We start from the raw sequence: 22,395 nt of genomic DNA, 5'->3' as shown, positions 1-22,395 counted from the left end.
CGAAGTTGATTATGAAAGCAAAATCCACATACTTCATTATATGGTATATAAATAGAATTACCCCTCAGTCACTGTCATTTACCTGTGTTTGAATTGATTATAGCTCGGTCCAGAACCAACATCACTCTTAAGATCCTTAGATACAGTAATGGTTTCCTTTGGAAAAGAATTTGAGTCTAACGGGATGTTGTTAAATTCTCAGGCCACGGTGCGTGTGATTGTGGAAAGTGCAGATGTGATGGAGGATGGTCTGGGGACGCTTGCCAGTACCCAAAGACCTGTGACCTGACAAAGAAACAGAGCAACCAAATGTGCAAGAATTCTCAAGATATCATCTGCTCTAATGCAGGTAAGAATTCCATGCCCTGAGAATTCTTAAATGAAATAATTTTAATGGAAATATGTAGGCGTTGGGAGATGTTGAACCTCCGAGTGAGACTGCTTTTGAGCATATTTTTTTGAAGTGAAATTCAGATAAATCAATTGGGAAAAATGTCCTCTTGCTGAGACTGGCAAGTCTGATGCTCTCCAGCTGTTCCAAATGCCTTCTTAAAGTAGGATAGTCACTGGAAACAGCACCCTGACAACATTTTAGGTGAATTGTGAGCCATGATTTTGAATGCTGGATTAATCCTTTTAAAAAGGATTTGAATAAACTTACTTAATTATCTTGTTACAGATCAAGGGTGCTTTGAATTTATACCTTGGCATCAAAAAGAACCAAACTCTTCAAATCTAATGGGGGTTTCCAATGCCCTGGATGTGAAAACCATTGCAGAATATAGTGATAGCAAGATTTTTGTTTGACTAAAATATTTGTATATCTGGTAGACATCATTTAAAAATATTTCTTAGAAATTTACAGAGGAGCTGTTAAAATTAATTACCAAAATCATATAAAACACAACAACTGTGGTTTTGGTTTCAATGGTGTTCAGCCAGTGTTACTATAATTAAATACTCTTTTAACAGTTGGGCACGTAGAACCTCAAAGTCAGTTTTTTCTCAGCCCTGGTTGAACTTGAGAATGCTCCTGTCCTACACTGGAGGCTCTGATTTAATTGCTTTGGGGTCTGATATGGACTATAGTGGTTTTTTTTAAAGTTCTCTGGGTAGTTCTTACGTAGATCCAGGGGTGTGAGCCTCTTGCTCTGCATGCTGAAGGCCAGGGTTTGACTACATAAATGAGTATCTTCCCCCCTGAAGCTCCCATTGTTGGCAGAGTCCTTCTGCATTCAGAGCTGGAAGCTTTCCACAGTCTTTGATTGACAGGAGTTGCTCTGTGTAGATTCAGTGCAGTAGGGTGTTTTGCTAATAGCAATCAGGTCTACTGCCAAGGCAAGCTGTGAGTGGAGCAGCTGGGGACCGGGACCGTGACCAAAGTGCTAACGGTCAGGTTACTTTCTGTGTTCACTGATACTCTCCTGGCTTCTCTCCAGCACTTCCTTTTTTCTTTTCGTCTCAGTAGAATTTCTCTACTTCCGGTTCATGGTACCCTCTAAACACACACACACACACACACACACACACACACACACTCACCATATAGCCTCTTTTGTTTTGAAAACTTCATGCTTTCCAAACTTCTTTCAGTAATAAGACTTGAAATCAATTTCAGTTTTGTTTCTTTGTACTCTATTTTCAGATTGATGGATGGATTGATTGATTGATTGGTTTTCAAATCCAGGATTTTTTTTCTTTTTAATAACACATTATAACCACATAGGGGTTAGTTTAGGAATCCAAAGATGTTTCAATGTTAAGGAATCTAAATGCATGATTCACCACATCAACACATCTTAAAGGAGAAAATCTACAGAATTGTTTCAATAGATGATGAAACACATTGGATAAGATATAAAATACGTTTCTAAGATATCTCTACCTCTCTTTTTTAAACATGGATACAATACTTTTATGTAATCTTACTGTCCATATTCCAGTTATGTCAATTGACCCAACAATGCCCTTTACATCATTGCGACCACCTCTGTATAGGATCCAGTCTAGGGGCAGTGTTACGTCTGGCTGTCATATCTCTTCGACATCCTTTAATGTGTCTTTAGACAGTTTCCACAGGCAGCACGATCTTTTTTTCTGTCTCTTACTCTCTTCTCAGTTTCTAAGCCTTTCAGGTTTACTTTGGGGATCTTGCTGTCACATAGCTTTCTTTTAATGCCTACTTCTACCAGCCTAGTTCAGGACCACTGCCCCCAAACTGCATTAGTGTCTGAGTTCTCTATACTCATCTTTCCCCCTCATATCGCAGTGTGATTTGCAGGAAGCAGCTTGGAACAGAAGGGGAAGAGGAGGTGTATGGAATGGGCAGAAGACTGAAGGGCAGGGGGAGATGGAGATGGAGCTGGGGACTAAAGGAGTTCCAGAAGTTGACTCCGTAGGGGCGCAGAATGGCAAGGCACAGTCTGCAGAGCAAAGCAAGGCTCCAGCACCATTGCATCAGGAGTATATGCTGGTGTTCAAGACAGGGAGTCATCCTAGAAAGAGGCAGCTATATTAGGCAGAATGAAAAGTCAGAGCTAAAATAATCTAGCATAAAACAGAAGACCAATCCTAGAGACTGAGTTAACTGGCAACCAAGAAAGAGATGCAGGATGACACAGCATGAGCACGCGAGTCTGGCACTTCTGCCTGGGCTTCCATATGCCGTATCTTGGAGCCTCAGTTGTGAATTCTACTTGATGAGTAAGACAGGAAGTCTCTGAACTGTTGTAAACTTCCTGCATCACCCAGGAACAGTTCAGATGTGTGGATTGGAGTGAGCCAGCCTGTGGGGGACGTCAGTGAGAAGTTGTAGAATTCAGAGGCAGAGGCTGTTCCTTCCCATCTTTCCTGAAAACAATGACTGCATACGTAGCCCTAACTATGTTACACCTCTCTCCCTACCCATGAAGGGCTCCTGGTCTTCCAACAGATAAATTCTAAAATTCTTGACCAATATTCTTGATCCTATACTGTCTGCCTTTAGCCTACCCTTTTTTCCAAACTAAAGCCAGACTCTTCTCTGTTAAATCCTCCATCCTTATTCCTTAGCCCAGGCTCTTTCTTCAACATCACAAGTTTTTTCTCCATCTCCACTTGTTGAAATTCTATCTATACATCAAGTGCCAACTCAAGAACTTACTCCCCTACTGTGCCTTTCCTCCTTCACAGAGCCAGACTGAGGTTTATACTATCTTTATAGCATTTGTCACAAATCTGTTGCAAATGCCTTTGCGTCATCTGGTTTCATATAGATATATGTATATGTAAAAATTATCAATCACCTTGCTCTTTCTTCTTGGTCTATGATTTACTTAGTTTTAATTTTATCCATCTTATTATCTTCTATAGCACTTATGACTTCGCCAATAATATAATAAAGCAATGAGAAAATTTAATGAATGGATATGTGGATGGTTGAAAGACAGCATAAATGTGAAAATGAAAAAGACGGGTGATAATTAGAGAACAAAATGAGATGACGCAATACCATGAATTGTAGCGTTAGATTGGAAATGACCTTTTATAAATTAAAATAGTTTATAAAACGAAGTTTATAAACTAGTTTATAAATTTCGTTTATAAAAAGAAGTTTAATAGAAGTAAAATTCACACAAATATTCTCAAGGAAGAAAAATAACAAGCTCAAATTCTGCAGAATCACCATTTATATGTGACTGTGAGAGAAAGAACACTTACAGAGAATAGCAAATCACAAGTGACCTGTGTAACAGAATCATGCAGAGAGTATGGAACCAGGAAGTGGTGGGATCCATAAATATAAAATGTGTCTGGAGAAAATATTTGGGAATATGGCTGATATACTCAAGTATATATAAGACATATACTCAATGTCTTAATGGGAGACGACAAAGAACCCAACTGTGTGCTAGACACAGTAGCATTTTTAGATGGATGACTGGGTGATATATTTATCACTTGATCCACACAGCAGCTCTATGAAGAAGACGTTATTTGCAGATAAGGAATTTGAGAGTTAGAGGTAAAAGTAATGACCTCAGATATGTATAGCTAGTGGAGATTAAGATCTGGATATGCCTGCAAATCTACCTCAGTCCTAAATCTGTGCTCTTTCTGGTACACCACATACAGAATTGCCAGTATCCAGTAGCTCATTTCAAATATCCATAGTATCATCTTCGGTTCCTTCCCATCCTTTACCTCTCAGACCCAGTCACCGAGTCATCTTTTCTTTCTCCTGAAAATATCACCACGTGTGTTTGCTTTTTTCTAAACTCACAGCCATGACCTGGGTCAGCCTCTATCTTCTTTCCTGCAGACTAATGAACTAACATTCCCTCATATCCACTTGGCCTCATTTCAGTTCATTCTCTATATGACAACCAGAGTAACAGGGTGGGAATGAATACCTGATCACATGACTCCCTTGTTGAAAATATTTCAATGGCTTCTCATTTTTCTGCTTGATTCAAGTTGGAAATCTTTAATGTGACCTCTTAGACTTCCGTAAACTGCATCTTTAGTTGCCTTTTTCCTTTCATGACATTTTCCACTTTATTTTCTGCTATACGCCAGCTGTCTTTTTCTTTTTTCCCTTATTCCCTCTTTTACCTCAGAGCCTTTACTGTTGTTTCTTGCTGGAAGTGGGCTTTTTCACCTTCTCAATTCTCTTAGCTATTATTTTTACTTGGCTTTCAGTTCTCAGTTTAAGAGCCATTCCCCAGGGACTCTATCTTTGACTACCAGGTCTCAGTTAAATCCCCTTATTATGTGTTTCTGCAGCAGTTTGCACTTCTCCCCTGATTTTATCACATTGTTTTTTACTCATATAAAACTTTAAGAGGAGGATTATGGCTGAATCAATCTCCTGTTGCATTTCCAGAGTCTAGGATGATACTGGTGAATGGCAAAGTCTCAATTACTCTATGGTGACTGCTGTGATGATCGATTAAAAATTTAAAAATAGGCATTAAAAAGGAAGCTCCTCAAATGGACATTCTACTTCTCAGTATCATTTGAATGCTGTTTTATTGTCCGTGAAATCACTCTTGGGGTTGTAGTCAAATCCTCAAACTTGGCTGGGTATGTTGTGTGTGGTAGACTAGATGACTCCAGTGCCTCTGTATCACCCTGAGCTGCCCTGAGGTTTTGGTGAGGTCCCAGGACTCTATGCATAAGAAAACCCACTCTGGTCCCATAGTCATAATGACATGGCTATCAGTTTAACACTGTGGGTATGAAATTATTAGGGACACCTAAGGTTTTCATTTATGCATTTGATAATGAATTCTACAAATATTCATTATATAAATAATATGTTCAAATATTGTGCAAAGCATTGAATAAATAACTGGTGAGGAAGATAAGCAAGGTTACTTCTCTCACAAAGCTTAGAATTTTCTGCTTTAGTTCACCTAAGACCCAGGTGTAATTAGAAGATATTCATTCACGCATTGATTGGATGGACATGTATAAAGTAGCTCTGCTCTTGGGGAGGTCAGATTCATGAAACTATTAGAGGTCAATCATAATAGCTGTGTGCTATAAAACATAACTGCTGGGCTACAATAATCTCAAGAAAGAATGTCATTATCTCTTCATACCCACAGTAAAACCTAACTGGAATATTAAATTGATTTGAATTGGCTTTATCTATGAAAGAGATAGGTTAAAATTCATTAATTATAATTTATATGCACTTAACAAATAATTTTTGCTCTGTTTTAATGGTTTAGGTACATGTCACTGTGGCAGGTGTAAGTGTGATAATTCAGATGGAAATGGACTCGTTTATGGTAAATTTTGTGAGTGTGATGATAGAGAATGCATAGATGATGAAACAGAAGAAATATGTGGAGGTATGTATATTAACTTTGCAGAAGTTAATAAAAGTACTTGATTTTTTCACCTATTTCATTGCACTTTTATTTCTATGAATTTCTGTGCTAAGTTTACTCATTTAACTTGAACCTATGTTTATTTGGAATACACTTCATATAGGGAAAGTTAGACTAAGGCATTCAGAGCAAACTAGTCCATCTTAAAATTTTTTAATAGATTTTATTCTTTAACCATTATTTATTGAAGTATAGTTAATTTACAATGTTGTGTTAGTTTCAGGTGTACAGCAAAGTGATTCAGATATATATATGTATATTCTTTTTCAGATTCTTTTCCATTATAGTTATTGCAAGATATTAAATATAGTTCCCTGTGCTATACAGTAGGTCCTTGTTGTTTATCTGTTTATACAGTGGTGTGTATCTGTTAATCCCAAATTCCTAATTTATCCCATCCCCTGTGGTAAAACATGTTTGTTTTCTATATCTGTGTATCTATTTCTGTTTTGCAAATAAATTCATCTGTATAATTTTTTTAGATTCCACATATAAATGATATCATATGATATTTAGAGCAGACTAGTACTTTTTAAATGCAAAATCAGATTGTTCCCCAAGGAGAGCCAGATCAATATGGCGACAGGCCAACTGCATGGTTCTGTAGTGGTCCTAGCTGGACTCTGTCTTCTCTGCTCACCTTAACTGCTTTTATTCTGCTTCTTTTATCCCAGTCTCTCCATTGCATGTATTAATTGCATTGTCTTTCCCGTTCTGAACCATAAAACTTTGAACAGTCTCATGTCCTATTGGGGACATTGAAGGCCAATAGGATTATTAGCCTAGAATCTATCCCTCCCCACCACACACTCAGATAACTTTTTTCATGATTATTTCTACAGACCACCATTACCTCAGTCCATTTTTCTGTTGTACCAATTATTGCGTGCTTGCTAATGTCAAGCACTGCAATAAGTACTTCACATTCATTGGGTAACTTACCAGCATTTGGAATGACTTACCAGGGTTGAATGGAATTTAGACTCCTGTCTGTCTGATGCCAGAGACTGTGCTGTTGACCCCTCACCATAGAGAACTGCCCTGGAGTTTGGAGCTCCGTGAGAAAAGCCTTTCTCACCACCCGCAGTGCCCTTCTCTTCTGCTTACCTATATGCAAGCTTGTGCCCAGAGAGAGAGAGTTTCAGTCGTGCTGGCACAGGAGAGGAAAGTAAACAGCAGTGAGAATCCCTTCAGTTTAGGTAAATTCTTCTCTGCTGTTATTAAACATTTTAACCTGGTTACCTCTGGCCTCATCTCTCTATCCGGCAGTAATTGCTTCTTTATTGAAATCTGAAAAGACTCGGTGCATGGAATCCTATCGTGCATACCAGATGGGTGATCAGAGGAGTATTTTCCCTTCAAGGATCAGGAGCAAATGGGGCGAGGGGGAGCCAGAGGACCATACAGTGTCACTAAGCTGTCCTTTTGTTTACAAAAACAAATAGTGGCTTCAATTCCTGTGGTCATCTAGATGCTCTTATTTTAGGTCAGCTTGGTTTTTTCTCTCTGGTTTCCTTGCTGCACAACCAACCAAGATAAAACCAACAAACACGAACCTTCATTTTTCAAGCCAGTGACCTAAGCTGGATGCTGTTCAGACAATTCTGCTAAAGGGCTCATTCCAAAATAATTAGAAAAATTAGATAAGTCTACCCACAGATATTATGTGTTTGTCCTGATATCTTATTTCCAATTATTACAGATCAAAAAAGAGGAAGGGAACATGTGTGGAGTCAGTGTTTTCTGATGCACACCACCAAAGCAAAGTCTATTTGCATGTGTAAATATAAACATTGAACTGGAAACAACAGGAAATGTTTAACTCTCAAGCTTTCCACTCATTATTTCCGTTGGTTCGAGGCTAAAGCAATTTCATGGTGCAAAGTCTCTGACCACAGATACTTAGCACTCCAGTAAACAGCCTCTGGGGATGACCTTGACTGGGATTCTAGATTTTTCCATGTGTCATTCACATAAAACCAGTCTGTTGAGAGGTGATCCTACAGCCCAATAATGGAGCAATTCAGAAGCAGATTTTCTTACACCGTTAGTTTGCACAAAGCAGAGAATGATGCTCCTTGTCTGGAGTGTGTATTGTCCTGAGGCTTATATTTTATCTCAATTATTCAGATATGTCTTATTACAGTATTTTCATTTGAGCTTTGAATATATCTGCTTAATTTTCCACATATATCTGCATACAGTATAGCCCTACATGATTTATCCTAGTAATCCTATTCGCCTCTACCTCAATGATTTTTTAGTAAAACCCCAATTCAATGCTGAATTTTATAAACATATAAAGAATTTGGGTTTGAAGAATGAAGATTTATGATCATTTGTTAATCTCATGGTAAGCCTTACATAGGTAGCCTTACATATTTATCTTAAATAAATTTCCTACAATGACAGAGGAATAAATTTCTGAAGATTTCTGAGATTATAGCAGAAATTCTACTTTTTGAAGTTTAAAAAAAAAAACCTGACTCCTAGGAAAAGTTGTTTTGCTTTCTTCCAGTGTAATCCTCAAGTTCCTAAGGCTTGTGATGTAATACTGGAATGTGATTTATTTTTGTGTGTGTATACATATAGAGATATTTTGAAGTTTATAAAAAAAGTATAGCTTTAATATTTTATTATTGATGAAATCATTTGATAGCCTTTATGTTTGCTTAAGTGAACAAATTAAAATTTGCTGAAGAAATGATCATTGTCTATTAGCTTAAAAAGAGATTTTCTGTGGATACCCCGATTAAAGCTCATTTAGACAGAAAACATGGCATGGTATGCTTGGGTCCCTGTCTCTTTCTCTCTATCTCGCTATAGCACTTTCTCTTCATCTCTCGCTCTCTCTGTCTCTCTCATGTATGCCTGCTGGCAGGAAGTTTCATCTGAGAGACAAGAATGTCATGAGACCAGAATATTCTACTGTATTTCTCCCTTCATATGTGAGTGTCTCAGGCCCTACTGACACTCTTGCCATTGGCCAGATATGCCATAGGGTTTAGAAAGAAAAATAGCCTCACAATTAGTTTCCCATGGCCCTCTGGGATGATGACTGTTGGAGAAGAGAGAGGCAAGAACAAAGACTTTAGCCATAGACTCTGATAAAACATAAATTCCTATAAACCAGAAAGAATAGACTAAAAACCAAAATGGCCCTGGTTTTCATCAGATTTGCTAGAACAAGGACATACATTCATGGTTGGGTGGCATAACTACAAAAAGGGAGGATATAAAAAGTGATTTGGGATAAAAGGTATTGTCATCTTTTGGGAATTTGTAGGATTGCTGGACATGGGTGCAGGAAGCAATGAGGTGACCGTTCATTACAGATTGTTTGGACATAAGTACAAACAAGCAGAGTAACAGTTTACAGCATGGAGGGAGCTGAAATTTTGTGGAGGCATCTGGACACAAAATGATGGGCTGTCCTTACCTAGCATTTGTACCCTCTTGACAGATAGGAGGGGAATTTGATTGTAAGGCCAAGGGTCCATGGTATTTACTTTGTAATTAGTAGTTTAAATGACTACTAAACACTGATTTAGCTGAAAACCTCTTTTCCATGTGGTAAGACACAACAGCTTGCAGGACACCGTTGAATGAAAAGATGAAATATTTTCTCTGGTTTAAGAAATGGCCATTAATAATGTGCATCCAAGGAAGTATGCACCATTGCTTTCTCAATGGTTGATTTCAAATATCAAGAAATGCTCTTAGAGTGAATGCTTATATACGTTTGAGTTTGATGTACACATCTGAGATTGGAACGTAATAGACTTGCACAGTCTTTCATGCCATTTCTTTAAAATTCTGTCATTTTAATCAGCCACTTGGCTAGGACAAGTTAGAGGACGCCTTGACTTGCTTTATGTGTGTAATTATGTAGGTATAGGCACACCTGTGATGTTTTGGGGGCAAACTATATAATATGATCATTTTAAGCAAGGGCTGTGGAGCAGGTGGATTATTTCCAAAGGCAAAAATGATCACCAAGAGGTAGAAAGTTAATTCTGCTTTTAAAAGTTGCTTTTTTCCTCACCGTATAAAATTCATTTTGGGTAAAGGCCACGGAAAGTGTTACTGTGGAAACTGTTACTGCCAGGCTGGTTGGCATGGAGATAAATGCGAATTCCAGTGTGACATCACCCCCTGGGAGAGCAAGCGAAGATGCACATCTCCAGATGGCAGAGTCTGCAGTAACAGAGGTGTGTCTTTCATACTCGTTACTATGTAATTGGGAAAAAAACAAACCTCTTTAATTATGAACCCAGCGTTTCTCTATATTTCCTTCCATGTGGAAGTCATCTTTTATAGTGTTTGATGTAAATCAACATTTCCTATACCAACAAGCTTCTCTTTCTTATTTTCTATTGGGCAGAAAGCAGAAAGATAAGAAAGTTGCTGTCATACTTTCAGCTTCACTGAACAGATAGTTAACACAGGGACTGTAATTTCTTTGGCAGCCTTCCAGAAATGGCATAGTACAGGGAAAAGGCAATTCTTGTAGATATTTCTGTTGAATGTCTCTTGACTAACAGAACCATCTACAGCATGAGCATCTAATTATCCAGAGAGCATTCCAAAAAAAACTCTCATCTTAATTATGAGTAAATTGAAGGCTGTGTTGCGATACAGAATTGATATGGAGTCATTTAACTTTTATATGCAATAATAAAAATGTGATATTGAACAAAATATAGCCATGTGGAATTGAGAGTGACTTTAAGCAGGAATTTAAAAAATATATTAGTATTGCTAACATAATTTAACGCGAGTTAACTAAGCATTTGATATCAAATCAAATAGTTTTAAACACTTTTAGGAAAATCCTTGCAAATACTTGTTCTTTTTCCCTTTGTCAGCTGTACTGGTAGATAAAGAGCCATGTTGGACTCTTCTGACTACTTGAAGATATCAGTGAGTGGTCAATTTCCTTCTATACAGTAGTAAAAATCTAGAAAGCTGGAAACTTATTTTTTTTTCATTTCTCTAAATGAATGATACACTTTAATAGGTAATGCTTACATGAAATCCTGGGCACACAACCAACTTTATCTTTTTTACAGGCTGTCACAGAAGAGTGAACTGCACCAGGTTTCTGTACATAGAGAGAAAGGAAAGCAAAAGACCTGACCTTGGGACCAAAATTACAAAGAAAAGTCCTCTCTTTAATTTTTACAGAGTAGATCTGATTATATATCCTGCTAATTCACCTGTATTTTCCTTTAATATATAAGCTCTGCATGGGCCATGACTGCATGAATTCCCCATTGATGAACATTTAGGTCACTAGTGGTTTTTCAATAACATGAATACCACCATATTTAATATCCCTGTACGTGTACTTTTCCTTTCCTTTAGATATGTTAATTGAAGTGTGCTGTTATGTTATATTAACACACACTTAAAAAGTATATGTTGTGAAATTGCCACCCAGAAAGTTGGACATTTTGGACATTTCACCAACTCTTGATCCTAACAATCTTTTTTATTTCTGTCAATCGTATGTCTGAAATAATTTCTAACTCACTATTGTTTAAATGTCCCTTACCCCTTCATCATGGTAGCTTGAGTGGTAAACATTTTTATGTTTATCTATCATCATAACTTCTCTCCACAGAATTTCCAATTGGTGTTCTTTGCCTTTGTCTGTTTTGCTGTAGGCATATTTGTCTTTAGATATGAACTCATAAGAATTGTTTATATGTTTGTGAAAGTAGCTTTGTCTTTTACATACATATGACCACTTGTTTTAGCTGTTTTTATCTTTTAGTTTGTTTCTGGTGTCTTGCCCCCAACCCAGATCTTAGATTTTTATGTCGTTAAAGCTTTTTCTTTTTTCCTTTAAATAATTTGCTTTGAGACTTTTGAATAAAAATGAATTTATTTCATATTTTATGGTTCTATTTTATATCCTTAAATCTTTAATCTAGCTAGAATTTACTTTGATCTAAGAGGTAAGAAAGGGATTTAACCTTTTTTTTTTTCCACAGTGATTAACTGGTTACCCTAAAGATGATTACTAAAATTCACACAAAGTTAATATGATTTACAACTAAGCATTTCTCCTATACAAATCTCCCAACGACGAAAGTTATATCTCTCCACCTACACCAATGTCCTCTATAACCTGAGCTCATCTGATCCAGCCAACCTGACTTCTTAGTCTACCTAATATGCACCTTCTGCTCCAATGAGTCAGGTCTACTTAGGATCCCCACGTCCATTCCCACCCTCCTTTGCTTATTCTTGCTTTCTTGACTTTCCTTGAGTTGTTCTACCTTCAGTCCTCCTAGAACATTTCCCGTTCTCTATGCTTATCCAAGCCATCTACCTTAATTACTTCAGCCCACACTGATTTCCCCTTCCCCAAACTCTTACAGTATTTATGTCCTAGTTTACAAAACATTAGTACTTTAGGTGCTTGTTTGTTTTTCATTAGCGTTTTTTTGGTCAAATAAATTGTAAGCTTCTTGAGAGCAAGGATTACATCTTACGTTAATTGTGTTGGTATTATCTTTGAATCAAACCAGCACGGTGCTCATTTCACATCCTGCGATCGCACATAAGTATAGACATAGATAATAACTTTTGTTTATTAAAGAATCTCTACTGTTAACTTTAGATGGTGTTTTCCTCTATAGAATATTTTTCCTGAATACGTGTATTTTCCAAATATAAAGTAACAACAGAAAAAAAAAGAGCAATGTGTAAGATGCTTTCTCTCATGATTTTTCTTCACTAGACCCATTTAAAATTATTTTTACCCTCTAGGGATTTGTGTGTGTGGTGAATGTTCTTGCCATGATGTTGACCCAACTGGAGACTGGGGGGATATTCATGGGGACACCTGTGAGTGTGATGAAAGGGACTGCAAGGCTGTCTATGACAGATATTCTGATGACTTCTGTTCTGGTAAGTGCTCGCCTAACTCCTGTTTTTAAATAAGAAAATAGTCATTTCCGCATTTTCAAGATTTATTCTTGAAATACATCTTCTTTTATGGCTTCTCACAGAAACCATAAAAGAATGGAACGCGCCTTCTAAAGAATTCGGTATCCATAGGACTCCTAATAGCAACGTGAAAAACTGTTAAAGGAATCACACATTGGGCAAAGATTTGAGATGAAAATGCACCCACTCTCTGAAAATTAGCCTAATTCCTCACCAAGAAGAACTATTACCTCCAAGTACTGAATACTCAACCGTGAGAATACAAAGCTAGCAGACCTGACCGTGAACAGGAGAGGTACCATTATGGCAGCCATATCAATATAGTACAAGACTTAGGACAGTATAGTTCTCATGGGTAGTTTAATGCATTGCTTCTTTGGTATGATTTATATACTAAAATTGTTCTGCAGTGCAGCCTACAATTGAATATCAATTAGTGGTTTCAAAAATTCTATTCTGGGCTTCCCTGGTGGCGCAGTGGTTGAGAGTCTGCCTGCCGATGCAGGGGACACGGGTTCGTGCCCCGGTCTGGGAAGATCCCACATGCCGCGGAGCTGCTAGGCCCGTGAGCCATGGCCACCGAGCCTGCGCCTCTGGAGCCTGTGCTCCGCAACGGGAGAGGCCACAACAGTGAGAGGCCTGCGTACCACAAAAAAAAAAAACCAAAAAACAATTCTATTCCATGAATTTTTATGGAACAGATACTATTTTCCAGGCTCTCGATACTATTTGCCAGTGGCCTCTGGGCCACTGGTACCAGCAGTGAAGGAGACAAACATCCTTGACATATGGAGTTTGTAACCTAATGCAAAGGAAAAAAAAAATACATCCTGCCAGAATTTCTGATAGTGCAAAGGGGAAAAAAAAAACAGGCAGTCAGATTTATCTGAAAAAGTGTCATTTAGCAAAAATAGAGTTACTCATTTTCAGTCTGGTTATATTGGACCATCAAGAAGACAGAGACATGGGCATATACACGTCTTTATGCTTGACTGCTTGGTTGGTACAGGGATATAGAGAGGAAGCGCCGCTTGTCTCCAGAAAGTTTGCCAGCAAAGGGAGATAAAAGAGCTGCCCTATTTAATTATGATTATGCAACTGCAAAGACTTCTCTGTCCGGGCTGAGGAGAGCCTGCTGCTAAAGCTTCCCACTGCAGAAGAACTTCCCTCTTCTGATGATCCCTTGTGCTTGGGAGAATTTCCTAAAACATTTTCTAAACATTTTGTCCTTTGGCAGGACACATCCAAAGAAATTGAAGTATACCATGTAGCTCATGGGGGCACATTCTCAAAAAGACACTTCACAAGGCAGCAGCTTTCATTTGTGGTTCCATCCCAGGGCTCTGTGCAGTTGTTGGTGGCACTGTCTTTACTGTCCCACCCCAGGAATGGGGTCAGTCCAGTGCCAAAGGCAAGGACCAAAGACTATGCCCTTTCCAGGTTTTTCTGTTATTCATTCTGGGTAAGTGTTCTTTATTATCCTCATTATCAACACCATGGGATTAAAACAGCTAACAACTATTCAGTGACTTCTGTATGCCAGACAATCTGTAAAGCACTTCCCAGATTTGCATTTATTCTTCATAAAAGACTATGACGTAGGGAACATATTTATTCTCATTTTACAATTGGGGAAACTGAGGTTCAGGGAATTCCATAACCTGCTGAAGGCTCCACCACTAACAGCTAAAATCAAAATGTTAACAAGGTCTCTGAATCTGAAGAAATCTAAAGGTTCTTTCTTTAGTGAATGAATCTTTGTTTAAACTTAAGCTTCAATTTAATATAACATTGATTGAGTGCTAATTATGCTATAGGCACTGTGTGAGATATTAGGGGATTAAAATATAAAAAAGCCTAGGCTCTGACCTTAAGAAATTTATTGTTTAGCAAAGAAAACTGCCACATAAACATGCATTTCAATATACTATCGTGTGGGAGATTGGCATATTCATGCATATGTTTACTTATACTGGGGACGTAGCAATGAACACAACAGGTAAAAGTCCTCTCCTTGGGGAGTTTACATCCTGGTGGGCCTGGAGAGACAAAAAAACAAACAAAATGTATAGTAGGTCAGTGCTATATATTTTCATGGCCATTGTGCTATAGACTAAAATGAGCAGAGAAAGGGGTTGAGAATCTCGGGGCATGGGCTTGTTTGACATTTTAATTAGGAGGGTGAGGCTCTTCACAGAGGTGGTGATGTATGACATGCATCGCATGATGCTTTTGGATCACTGTGCACGTACAGTTCTGCCCTAAAGGGTAGGCTTATGGGTCAAGAGGGATGCGACGGGCATCCCAGGCAGAGGGGAAAGAGGCATGAGATCTGTGCAGGGGCCTAGAATCAATTTGGTTATTACCAGAATGTACAAGTAACGAAGGGTAAAGCTAGCAAGAAATAAGGACTGAAGGACTTTTTACCTCACTGCTGAACTAGACTCTGTTCTAAAGGCAATGCTAGGGATGGTTTTAGGCAGTGGAGTGCTGTAGTCACCAGGTTTCTAGTCTGGTTGTCTGGGTAAATGTTGGTGCCATTTACTGAAATGGAGAATATAGAAGAACATTGTCAAATTCTTTTCTAGACATATCAGGCATAGAGGACCAATGGCAAACCAAAGCCGATCATTTTTTTCAGCCTGTTGAATACGTGACTCTGAAGGATCAGGGCTGAACATGAGAATTTACAGAGTCATAAACACTGAGTTGTCAGTAGAAAACTATACTGGGGCTCAGGGAACACCATTTAAGGTTGTCATTTTTAAGGTTGTGTGATAAAACATGAATTCACATAAATTAAAATAGGAAAATAAAGAGATAATCAGACTACATATAAAAGTCTTAACTTTGTGATTTTCTGATAGGATGCTTTTTTTTTTAAACATAGGGAACATCTTTCTTGTTAAACCCATGATCCTGAATTTGGAATGGGGTTGGAAAATTCAAATTACACTACTGAATTATCACTACATCATAGTGATAATTCAGGGTCATGTGAGCTAGTCCATCTCACCGTGAGGAGTGGGGCCGTGGGGTGAAGATGGGCATTGACACTTAGGCTGACACTTGGATCCTTTCATAAGCTCACAATTCCTGATGCACGTTATTTAGGCTTAGAGTTACTACGTAGGTGGGGCAGGTGGAAGCCATTGAGGAGGTCTCCTTGGAATCTGAAATTTTCCACTTCATCTATTCCATCCCTCCTTCCTGCTACCTATTTTCTTCTTTCTCACATTTTCCATTCTTCCCTATGCTAGAACATTATAGAGAAAGTTAAGTGATCAGGCAGTTATGGTTGTGTGGTTGGTAGAGTTTCTCATGGGAAGAGTTTAGGAGAGAATTTGTATGTGGTCTCTATGCCCTGGGTGTAGACAGGTAGGGGTGGGAAGAGGTGATGGGGTAATAGGCTGTGATCTGAGCAATAAAACATCAGGCTGTGATTATGATTTATTTATTTATTTGTTGAAGTGAATTAAATGTGGACAGTTCTCCACAGCCTGTCTCCCAGACTTAAAATGAGAAATTTAGGAAAGAAGAAACACATTGACAGAGATCCTGCTCTATTAGATACCCATCAAATTTGTTCACACACCTCATTCCATTTTATGTTCGCCCTAACTCAGAGAAGGAGACGTGATTATCCACATTTTTTTTTCTTAGCCACGTTTTAACAGACTAGGAAATGTTCAAAGAAATTAAGCAACTTGACAAAGTTCACACTGCCCTTAAGCGTCATCTGAAAACACGTTACCTGAGCCTAAGTACTCATGTAATTTAATCTCCGAGTGATGCAAATAAAATTCTTCAATTTTACTTTATTTTGGTAAGGAAGAGCTGTCCTCTGGATGCTCAAAATTCTTATAAAACTAAGCTTCTCTGAACATCATTCTGATCTGGGGCAGCCATCAACCTCTGGAGTACTTCTTCATTCCCACTATATCTGTAGAATTCCATGTATGACGCTTAGTGAATTATTAGCCTTCGCAGTTTTCCTAATTGCCTGTCGAAGTTGCACCACAGGAAGGGAGCCATGCAGTTGATTACTGAATGTGTTAATACCTTAGTCATATAAGACGGAAGTACGCCAAGTACATGGCTATTGTCTAGTGATTTATGCTGGGCTGGAGTGTGATAAGGCTCAGATGAAACGCAGCTTTATTTTTAGCTCCCATTCTTGCCCTCCTGAGAGTGTTGAGCTTATTTAAGTCCAAGGGAAATCTCCCATTGGATTATCGTTATCTTGTTTAATTGACCTTCTTATTTTATTCATTCATTCCCACTGTATGCGTTCACCTATTCAGAAACGCACTTAAATGTAAATATTTTGTGCCTAAGGCATCATGGGTATGGGGGGTGGGATACAAATTTTGAAACATATTCCCTGCTTCCAAATCAGTTGTATTCATTTTTCGTTTCACTCCTAAATGTTGTTCACTGACACATGAATTCATCCACACACAAACGTGACTCATATACCCACAAAAATACACACACACGCATGGCTCAAAGATGATACTGTTGACAACTTTTGAGTGTGACTAAAATGGCAGGGGCATGACCAGCCATCCTGAAGTGTACCAACTGCTCTATTACTTCGATTCTATGAGCTGCTCCCCTGAATTGACTTTCTGATTAGGAAGTAACTTCTTTATTCCTGATGGCTGTTTATCACTCTGGTCTATTTCCCTAAATCCCTTAATAGGAAAAATATGCTGCAGTGTGACTTTCCACTTTTTCAGCTTGTTCCTGCCTATCAACATGATGAAAATACAAAGTTAGTCCTGGCTTCGAGTTCCTTTGGTTTGGAAAGTGGAATCATTTGATAGAACCATATTACATGGGGAAATTTGTCTTTATGGATTACCAAAGCATTAAGGAAAGAAACTGAAGGAAATGATTACGTATATCCAGTTTGCATTGTCTTGAAAGGGAAAATAATATATCAAATGGATTTTAAAAAAAAATCAAGTACTAGTTAGATCTAACTTATCGCCCCCCCCCCAACTTTTTTCTCTTGATGGTCTTCATATTACTTTGTAGGAAGCTACTTGTAAATATCAGATTCCAGTTCATGAGCATGTTTTGATCATTTTTAAGGCAAGAAATATCCTCTATGGAAGAAGAGTGTTCTGGAATGGATAGAACTACATTTGTCCTGCATTGATGTTTCTGAGGCTAGATAGCTTAACGCAAAAGAGCTCAATGATTACAAAGAAAAAAATAAGTTTTGGTGTCAGCACGCTCTCCTATAATGTCCTGAGAGCCTTTAAAGCTCAGCATGGCCGTGATGCCACTTGATGTGTGTCTCTTGCTGCCAAATTCCTGCCCTTGTGATGCAGTTCAGGCTGTGATCCCATTTACATACCAAAACTAAACACCATGTTCTTTCATTGTCATGGATGTGTGTGTGTGTGTGTGTGTGTGTGTGTGTGTGTGTTCAAACAATGCTCATAGGCCTTTTGAAAGCAGTTCTCTAATGTATGTTCTGCATATTTGCTATCAGGGATAAACAATAACATTCTGTACCTTTCATCTCTATTTTGTCGATCCTCTGCCTACAGAGTTTAAAGGAATCCTTGTTAGAATCAAGGAAATTAACTCCTGCAGGCCAAATATATGTGTATATATACACACCGAGATTTGACAAACTAGCACTGAAGCATGACATTTCAGATCAGTGTGGTAAAATTCACTTCTTCTAGTTCTCTCATTTTCAAGATAAACTGAGATAAAGGCCAGAAAGATGAACTAGTGACACATGTATTTATTTATTTAATTAATTTTTAACATCTTTATTGGCGTATAATTGCTTTACCATGACATGTTCGTTTCTGCTTTATAACAAAGTGAATCAGCTATACATATACATATGTTCCCATATCTCTTCCCTCTTGCATCTCCCTCCCACCCTCCCTATCCCACCCCTCTAGGTGGTCACAAAGCACCGAGTTGATCTCCCTGCTCTATTCGGCTGCTTCCCACTAGCTACCTATTTTACATTTGGTAGTGTATATGTGTCCATGCCACTCTCTCACTTCGTCCCAGCTTACCCTTCCCCCTCCCCGTGTCCTCAAGTCCATTCTCTACATCTGTGTCTTTATTCCTGTCCTGCGCCTAGGTTCTTCATAACCTTTTTTTTTTTAGATTCCATATATATGTGTTAACATACGGTATTTTTTTTTCTCTTTCTGACTTACTTCACCTCTGTATGACAGACTCTAGGTCCATCCACCTTAGTGGCACATTTAGATGGAAGACACAGGCCTCCTAATTTCTTCACTTATGCTTTTTTTCCCCTACTTGTTTAGGAAAGACCTTGATATAGTATGTTATGGCAGTCTAAAGGATTTTCATGCTAAATAGATTTTATCATTTCTAAACTCTATTTTATAAATCAAAACCAAGCATTTTCATCTTCATTTTATCGCTATAAAATGATTCCTTCTCTCTCTCTCTTTGGCATAACTTTTATGCTGGAATTGAGAAACTTGTCACCTCAGAAAAGCAATTGCAGTTTCAATTTGTGATTTCCTGCCTTTTCTGAAAGGCTAAATACCTGCTTCAGAATCTGGTATCAATACATTGCATTTCTAACTGATTTTCCTAACTCCACTGATAAAATACCATGAAGGATTTTATAGAAAAAGTACAGTTTCATTTAAAGTGGGATCCATAACATATTTTTGACAACGTGTGACTTTGAGTTATTAAAAGATGTAGAACATATTTAATTTTTGTTACTGTGAAAGTAAAGTTATGTTTATGTTTTAACTTGTCAAATTAATCTCTGATCAACATTTAGATTAGGCAGTACCACTGTCGATACTATTTTTCATCATGCTAGACTAGTTATTTAAACCTTTTCTCTGTTACTTTTACATTTGCTTCTTCTGTGATCTTCATTGGGGCCTTTGATTTAGGTATTCCTACTTTCCCAAAACAATGACACCTTCAAAAAAACTCTATATGCCACTATTTCATCATTTAACCTGGTTGCCATATATTCACTGACTCTCAGGAATTTCATTACGGATGGTTTACTTTAAGTCATCCATATTGCCATAACCCTTCTTTCCTCAGCTTGAACTTGTTCAGTGGATGTTGGTTTCTAATGGCAAAGTGTAGAAGACACATCAGTGGATGATTTGAGGAGCAGTGGCCGTCCTGAACTAGGCGATGTTCTCCCACTTTGATACTTTCCTATTTAAAGGCCAAACCTTTTATCCCAAGCCAAACACAGCAATGACACGATCTCATCAGTTCTTTCCAGTGTGTACACAATTGACTGCAGCTTTTTTTTTTTTTTCGGTACGCGGGCCTCTCACTGTTGTGGCCTCTCCCGCTGCGGAGCGCAGGCTCAGCGGCCACGGATCACGGGCCCAGCCGCTCCGCGGCATGTGGGATCCTCCCGGACCGGGGCACGAACCCGTGTTCCCTGTATCGGCAGGCGGACTCTCAACCACTGCGCCACCAGGGAAGCCCCTGCAGCTGTTTTTGAGAGCATCTTTTGATCAAATGAAGCAGGGGCTGGGGTACAAGCCTGAGGCAGAAGCACGGAAGCTTAGGGATCATCACACACATGGTAAAAGTGAGGACACACTTTATATCGTCTTCCCAACTTTATTTGGAGTTGGTGATGCCTGGAGGTGACGCGGACACTTGTAGGAGTAATCCTTGAGAATGTCTGTGACGCTGCATTAAATGCACAGGGAGTAGAGGTGAAGACCTTACAGGCCACATTTACCGCTGGAGTTTGTAGTAGTGCACAGAAATAGCAAAGGGATAGAAAAGTGAAGCTGCATAACATTAGCGGGGAAAAGCACAGAGATTAAAGACCGAGTGAGGAAGATAGAATAAAAAGAAAACAGTGAATGTGAGGGCAGAAAGGGGAAAGACTTGTAGAGATTTCTTCTAGCTAGTGCATCTGTACATTTTGCAAAATTTGTTGAAGCACCCACAATTAATCTGACTTCTTTAGATATTAACTGGACCAGATTTTAATTCTAAAAATCTCTGTTGATAGCTTTTGACCATGTTCACGGATTTGTTTTATGCCACCACAGTTTTTTTTTTTTTTTTAAAATGGTGTGTTAGTTTCTGCTTTATAACAAAGTGAATCAGTTATACATACACATGTGTTCCGATATCTCTTCCCTCTTGTGTCTCCCTGCCTCCCACCCTCCCTATCCCACTCCTCCAGGCGGTCACAAAGCACCGAGCTGATCTCCCTGTGCTACGCCGCTGCTTCCCACTAGCTATCTACCTTACGCTTGGTAGTGTATATATGTCTATGCCTCTCTCTCGCTTTGTCACAGCTTACCCTTCCCCCTCCCCATATCCTCAAGTTCATTCTCTAGTAGGTCTAGTAGGACACAGTCTTTATTCCTGTCTTACCCCTAGGTTCTTCATGACAGTTTTTTTTTTAAGTTTCATATATATGTGTTAGCATATTGGTGTTGAGATGGAGATCTCTGGGAGATTTTCAGCATTTGACATTATGTGGAGCTGGGAGGTCCTCTAGTGGACCAGTGTCCTGAAGTTGGCTCTCCCACCTCAGAGGCACAGCACTGACTCCTGGCTGCAGCACCAAGAGCCTTTCATCCACACGGCTGAGAATAAAAGGGAGAAAAAGTAGAAAGAAAGTATTAGAAGTAGAAAGGAAGAAAGAAGGGATCGAGGGAGGGAGGGAGGGAGAGAGGAAGGAAGGAAGGAATGAGGGAAGGAAGGTAAAAAGAAGATAAAGTAAAATAAAATCAGATAAAATATAATAAAGTTATTAAAATAAAAAATAATTATTAAGAGAAAAAAACGGACGGATAGAAGCCTAGGACAAATGGTGGAAGCAAAGCTATACAGAGAAAATCTCACACAGAAGCATACACACACAGTCACAAAAAGAGGAAAAGGGGAAAAAATCATAAATCTTGGTCTCAAAGTCCACCTCCTCAATTTGGGAATGATTCGTTGTCTATTCATGTATTCCACAGATGCAGGTACATCAAGTTGATTGTGGAGTTTTAATCCGCTGCTTCTGAGGCTGCTGGGAGAGATTTCCCTTTATGTTCTTTGTTCGCACAGCTCCTGGTGCTGAGCTTTGTATTTGGCCCCGCCTCTGCGTGTAGGTCGCCTGAGGGCGTCTGTTTTTTGCTCATACAGGACGGGGTTAAAGGAGCCGCTGATTCGGGCAGGGAGGGGCACTGAGTGCGGGGCGGGCCTGCGGCGGCAGAGGCCGGCGTGACGTTGCGCCGGCGTGACGTTGCACCAGCCTGAGGCGTGCCGTGTGTTCTCCCGGGGAAGTTTTCCTTGGATCAGGGGACCCTGGCAGTGGCGGGCTGCAGAGGGTCCCCGGAAGGGGGCTATGGACAGTGACCTGTGCTCGCACACAGACTTCTTGGTGGCGGCAGCAGCAGCCTTAGCGTCTCATGCCCGTCTCTGGGGTCCGCGCTGTTAGCTGCGGCTCGCGCCCGTCTCTGGAGCTCCTTTAAGCAGCGTTCTTAATCCCCTCCAGGTACGTGGGGGGTTTCTTGCCTTTTGGGACGTCTGAGGTCTTCTG

The 22,395-nt window shown here is 39.1% G+C and overlaps 1 protein-coding gene across 1 annotated transcript in view; it reads left to right on the top strand.

Annotated features, from left to right (window-relative positions):
• The first annotated feature begins 204 nt into the window (after window positions 1–204).
• Window positions 205–22,395, top strand: part of ITGBL1 (integrin subunit beta like 1) — a 112,295-nt gene continuing 90,104 nt past the window's right edge. The window contains exons 1-4 of the mRNA XM_024754020.1: window positions 205–349; window positions 5,718–5,840; window positions 9,950–10,090; window positions 12,660–12,800. Coding sequence (XP_024609788.1) covers window positions 310–349; window positions 5,718–5,840; window positions 9,950–10,090; window positions 12,660–12,800 — 445 coding nt within the window. The 5' untranslated portion in view covers window positions 205–309. The remainder of the gene's footprint in view (window positions 350–5,717; window positions 5,841–9,949; window positions 10,091–12,659; window positions 12,801–22,395) is intronic.

This window comes from Neophocaena asiaeorientalis, unplaced genomic scaffold (genome assembly GCF_003031525.2).
Source record: "Neophocaena asiaeorientalis asiaeorientalis breed wild unplaced genomic scaffold, Neophocaena_asiaeorientalis_V1.1 scaffold684, whole genome shotgun sequence".
Lineage (NCBI taxonomy): Eukaryota > Metazoa > Chordata > Mammalia > Artiodactyla > Phocoenidae > Neophocaena > Neophocaena asiaeorientalis.
Note: the sequence above shows the minus strand (reverse complement) of the source record. Positions and strands in the feature narration are given on the sequence as shown.